General features: G+C 35.9%; 1 protein-coding gene across 1 annotated transcript in view; it reads left to right on the forward strand.

Moving 5' to 3' along the window:
• The first annotated feature begins 176 nt into the window (after positions 1 to 176).
• LOC108684846 (aryl hydrocarbon receptor protein 1) overlaps positions 177 to 6519 on the forward strand; it is a 205376-nt gene continuing 199033 nt past the window's right edge. The window contains exon 1 of the mRNA XM_018189375.1: positions 177 to 247. Coding sequence (XP_018044864.1) covers positions 192 to 247 — 56 coding nt within the window. The 5' untranslated portion in view covers positions 177 to 191. The remainder of the gene's footprint in view (positions 248 to 6519) is intronic.

The raw sequence follows: 6519 nt of genomic DNA on the forward strand, positions 1-6519 counted from the left end.
GGATCTGTGGACCGCCGACCGCGTCCCTCGCGCCGACGGATTACGTGACAGCGGCATGCTATCCCCCGGGATCGCAACTCACCCTGACCGCCACTCACCCTCAGCCCCACGTCGTTGATCCCGCGATGACGCCTACCTCGGCGCCGGTGCCGACTCCGACGTCGGCATCGGGCCCCAACAACCCCGTCGCCATGAGCCAGCTGGGGACCGTCTACGCCACCAAGAGACGGCGTCGGAACGGAAAGAGGTCGGTGCGAGTCCGTTAAATCGATACGACAGACGGAACGAGAACGACTGATGTTATTTTGTGACTCAGAAACGGAAAGAAGGTAGTGCTACATGCGTGACACTCGATCCTTTTTATCTTTGAGTTGTAAAATGATACAAGTCGTTCTCGTTTTAAAGTATTGAGATGAAGTGTAATGATCTGATGTATTTAGGATTAGAAATGCGTTTAGGAATATCAAATTGACATACTTAAATAAAGACTTTAAATATTGAAGAGGAATATTGACCTTACAAATATAAAAATAGGAGATAAACGAAGATTTATGTTTAAAAGGACTTTTGAAAACCAATGAACATTACGGCAGCGAGTTTTGCTCACAAAGAGAAGTAAATGTTTAATTAATGAGTAAGATGATGGTGATGTTGCACATTCTAATGTAATTAAGAAGAGTAGGAAATAATTATTGACTAAATAAGGAAGGGAATAAATACAAGATTATCATAATTAAAAATGTAATTAAAAAGACAAAAAATATTCGTATATAAAAATAAACTTTTACGAAATATTAATAAACTATAACAGAAAATATAATTTTACAAAATATAAAATCGCGCATAATCGCTGTCTCGCGTAAAAATCTTAAAATTAGTCCTTTCAGTGTGATTTAACATTTTATGGTTTAATTGGTGAATGTTTTCCGCACGCTCAATTATTGAAGTGACTTAAAAAACAGACTATGGGATTAGTTCTGAAAGGCTCCGAAGTATCGCAGTTCGAAACGCATACATAATTCACGCGTCCGAAGCCCATGCTAATGGGGAAACGAAGCCGAGTGTTCGCACGTAAAGTTGTGCGTTTGCTCGTAAAGTTAAGTCGATGACTGATTCACAGACGTACCTCAGTATTCATTCAGAGATTAGACGTTCTCGCATGAATAATTTGAGTACGCTTACACTTGATTTTGTATTATTAATTGATTATAAACGATTTATTATCATAGAAATTATACTTTTACGAAATTATACTTTTATTAAATATAATTAATTTCTATCTTTTATTATGGAATATTTTAAACACATTATTTTAATTTATTCGATAGTTAATCAAATATTATATGACATATTTGGTTGAATTAATATTAAAGTTTATTTATTTTTCCTAAAAACATTTATGCTCAAGAAAAATAAAATATAATAAGAATCTAATTCTGATTTAATCATGTTTGTTTGATTAACGTATTTGTCAGATTGTGTCCGTGCAAAATTATTGTTTCTCATGGCTTATAAACTTAATAGTTTTATTTAATAGAAATTATATAATATTGTATTTCTATATAATATTATCTCGACTCCTATATAATATTATCTTGACTTTTCTATAATTTCTTGTCTTTCAAGTTTTATTCGACATATGAAAACGATGATCGCATTATGATTAAAATAATGCTTTCATCGCAAAAGGAAATAATGTTCAGTACCATGAAGCAGTTTTCAAGGCGTAATAATAGAGGCACATCACAAAAGATCCGTCGTTACGTTCATAATGTTGCGACTGATGACCGACGAAATTGCAGGTGCACGGGTCGCCAGAAAATGTTATTTCCTATGCATATGCGGCGAATTAGAGAGAAGCCAGAAGCCTGCAAACGATCATTTGTGATTTGTCAGACAAGATACGGTTATATATTAACAATGATGGAGCCGGAATAAGATGTATGGTCGCGTGTTTGTTTGTTCTGGAACACGTGTATCAGGCTATTTTTCCCGCATCAAATCGAACGTGCGATGCTCCTTCTTTGTGCTTTCTGTCTCACGCCAATTTAGTTTTTCTAGACGCAAACGGTTACACCATGATTATTCGAGGAAACTGTATTGCAATGTAAGTTCCTATCTGTTTATAGAGATACGTACATTCGTGTTTGACGACTTGATAATTATGTATTTCGTAATATTATTAGAAAGCATCCTGTGTAGTTTGATCTAAATACAATTTTATCTGTCAAAATATCAAGTTGGTTAACAAGTCTACAAAATCTTATATAATGCATATATTACATTTAAAAAATAATTTTTAATATATTTTGATATTTCTTATTCTCGTGAGACATAATAGAAACATTAATTTATGATTTTTTTTATTTTTACACGATATTTTATCATGTTGATGTAGTTGAGTTTGATAATTGATGTGTCCTAAAAGTTTTGTTACGTTTAATCAAGCTCGCGTGTGTTAATGGAATTAAGATTTGCAGCATAGCTATGCATAGTTTTGCTGTTGTTCTGTAGTTCAGTGGGTTGATTGCTTAAAAAAAAAGGTGTGAACAAATTGGCAAATAATTAAGCAAGTAGAAACGTTTAAACTTTCAAAATTCCACTTTAAGAATACTTACGTGTTATACACATTGAATATCAATATACAATTGATATTTCTAAAAGTAGTATATAATGCTCTATATTTTATTTTCTGCAAAATAATATGATTTCTTCGAATGGTAGATGAAAATAGATTATAAAATTAAGCGAATATTTTTTAATAAAATAATAAGTAAAGAATTATGATTGAGAAATAAAACAAGTAAAATATTCAAAATGAATCTTGATGCTTAATGATTTTTTTTTTACGTGTATCTTCCCGATTATTACCTTGAAACACAGTTCTAAACCAAAGCTGGAGTACGTATTATAATATTACAAATTAAATTAGTAAGTAATATAACAATACAAAAGATACTAATTTTTAAATATTTTTAAAGCATCTTTAAAATATTGTAAAAAATTTTATAAATTAATATACTCAGAGTTAACATGTGATTAGTGCCATAATCTTACCGAAGAAATCGCAACGTCGATTTAGCTAAAAAGAAGAAAACAGGTGCGTTTCGTTAGTATCTCATTGCGTTAGCAAATCAAGTGCCAGAGAATTTTTTCATCGCTTCGCGCCGCGAGATTGTGTGTCTCGCTCGGACGCTTGAGAAATTAAGGCAATCTGCACCAATCTGGTAAGCTCTTAATCCTCTCATGACGCTCTCGCATGCTCTCAGGTGCTTCTCTTTCGCTCGCGAGCACGCGCCCTGCGTGCATGAGTGCGTACACGCGCGTTACGTGCGGATGTGTGCGAATCGCCAGGGGTTGCTAAATCGCACGGCGCGTTCGATGCATCAAAAGGAGGATGCACCTAGGGTAGTTGGCCGCTAAGCCGACAGAGATGGAGCGGCTCGGCTGATTGCGTAGAAGCGGAAGACTAAAATCTTACCGTGCCGAGTTTCTCCTTCGAGCCCGTGTTCTTCCGAACCGCGTCTTCCGCAACCTTGTTAACCTCGAAATGGATCGCGGTCTCAACGACACATTACAGACGCACTTCCAAATGCAGAGTACTTCGCAGACTCGCCGATACTCAAGGCGAACATGTGCGAAGGCTAGCAACTGATATACGTATACAGGGTAGCCCATTAACTTCAACCACTTGATGTCTTGTGTGCCCACTTAAATGTCTTCATAAAGTATCGCGAGGCAGGAGACATGATTAATTTACTGAATTAATTTTTGAAGGCTGTTGGAACTTTTATTAATATATCTTACGTTTTCTCATTGAAAAAAACTTTGACTTTTATGGCGTCCGACGAGAAAGGCTTTATGAATTTTTATAAATTTATAGAAAAGTAACGTGACGAATATTTAGTTTTTTAAACAAAATATGTTTTTAAAAGGAATGAAAAAAAAAGTTTGTTTTAAAATATAAAGATACACTATGCAATTAGTATCACTATTAATCGATGCGAATCGCGAGAAGTATCCATTTTTTACTTTGATAATAAGTGTAGCCACGGACATATTTTAATAATAATTATACAAAAATCTAGAAAAAAAGAAATTTGTATAATTGCTTCACACATTTAAACTTATATACATTATCACTACTTCTAATGAGTCTTAATCAATGTATCATTAATTTAACTAAAATATATCTTATAATTTTGAAGATTATGGATTTTGTGATTGCGGTTTTTATGCTCCTTTTTTCATATTGTTAACTAAAATGATGAAGAAACAATCTAACTCAAGAAATGTGAAATTGACTCAAATTTAAATGCATTGATATGGATGTTGTTCGCTTCGTGACGAAGCAATTCAATTACAAAAATGAATTAATTTATATTTTGACGTACATAGAAGTTCAAAACAATAAGAACGTTATTGACATAAAGAATTGAGTTGCCATTGCTCCTTTGATATTTGTAACATTGTAAGGGCTTATTCGAATATTTATTCTAGCACAATGTATTTCTACGATTACGATCGTGGACCCGCAGGCTCAAGAAGCATCGTCAATTTCTTTACGTTGAAGACGATCTCATTCCTTCCCCGTAGCTTCGAGATCAACGTGTCACGTTGAGTAATCGGTCGAACCCTTTTCCAGTTCACGTAGATGCCTTCTACGGTGAGGAGCGTACCCCGTGATCGCGCTAAGGATCACGAACGAGCGTAATGGAGTTTTAAACGGTCGTTCGAGGCATACGGGCAACGATCGACGATCTTCTTCTCATTCCTTTCCCTCGAGTCGTCTTTGATACGATACGAGAGAGGAGAAAGAGAGAAGCACGGAGAACGAACGGGGCTCTATGCCAGAAAATGCCTGCAGGGTTTCAGCCCGGTTCATTCCCTTACGCTTCTTCGGTTGCTTTAGCTCCTAAGGATCCCTTCGCTCAAAGAAGTCCTTCCCTCGGGCTCCGCCGATTCTAGGCGAATGCACTTTAGAAAGTATATAAGCACACGTTTAGAGTGTCATTCTGTGAAATTCTATTTCGATTGATACTATTTCGCGCGGGCAGTATATCGCTTTGTTTCGATCTCCGAATGTGCGAATGAATTATCAAAGACTGCGACAATCGATAAAGCTATTGTGTATAGCGGTGGATGTCGTGTACAGCGAGGCTTTCTCGATTTAATAAATACTGCTGAGAATATTTAGAGTTAATTGTATACAATTTTAACATTGTTGTGGCTTACGAGTGCAATTTATTCAAACTTTTGTTTGCAAAAATTATGTATAACGCTGAAATTTTTTTTTTAAATAATAATGTGTTTTTAATATCTGTGATTGTTTGAATTATACGAACTGTGAGAAAGAAGATTTTAGAAGCAGATCAAATTATATATTGAAAGAACAGTCTCGTTAAAGTATCTAAAGATTTAGCTATGAATGATTTGTTGAAAATTATCAAAATAATTATGTAGGCTGCTAAAGCTGATAAAATATCAAAATCTTTTGCAGTTACTCTGAATTTTCTACATAATTACCTTGATAGTTTAAAATTATTTTCAGATCTTTCTAACTGAATTTTCAAATATTTCAGCAAAATCATTTTTTCCGTACGCAATATGCTAATCAATACGTCATGATAAAAGATCTCTATTATACTTTTCTTTTATTCTTTACTTGTTTTCTACTTGCCAATTACTTTCACTTCGAAAATCGCATCACAGACTATCTTGACAGCTACTTAACTCTAACAAGAAGTATCCAAGTGAAGAACCGTTGAACATCGTATCATCCTCATACTTCGAGCACCGAAAGTTCTGTAAAATGTCCAGGCCGCGGGGTTTGTCAACGTCAAGAGAACGTTATCGCTAACGATCGGACGTGAACTTGCTGTCGAGTTTCCCCCAAAATTCTGTCGAGTTCGGGGAAGCGGACGAACGCAACGCGATGCTGCGCGTACAGTGCTCGCCGCGGCCTAATGACAGCAGCTTCTATAATTTGGAGTTTTTGAGCGAACAGCCAAATTACCGGCGCAGGGAGGGATTACTGTTATTACACGCGGCCGCGGACTCAGTCGAAACCTGATTATACTTCAGTCAGTCTCTCTCTCCCGATCTTGACCCGTTCGTTCGACTGTCAGCTCTTCGCTCTCGTTCACCTCCATGGCACTTCTCCACAAGACGGACAGGCCTTCTCTCTCTTTTTCTTTCTCATTCCATCATTCGCGCGATTCCACCTCCGAACGATCCTTTAAGCACGCAAATCGCATTCCGCCACCCTACTCACTGGAAGCACAATCTAGTATCTCGCCCATTAGCAGTTTCGAAATTCTTTCGCGCGACACCGGTAGCCACGTAGAAATGCATACGTCAGAGTATTCTCTTTCACAGATGTTTATTAGTTATCAAAATAGATTAAATAGATTTTATCAATGATGTAGGAACGTATGAGTGCACAAAACTATTTTTATAAATTATTTTTTTACTTAGATATTGTATTTTTTTAGAATAAGATTTAAAGTCATATATTTA

This window comes from Atta colombica, unplaced genomic scaffold (assembly GCF_001594045.1).
Source record: "Atta colombica isolate Treedump-2 unplaced genomic scaffold, Acol1.0 scaffold140, whole genome shotgun sequence".
NCBI classification, from domain to species: domain Eukaryota; kingdom Metazoa; phylum Arthropoda; class Insecta; order Hymenoptera; family Formicidae; genus Atta; species Atta colombica.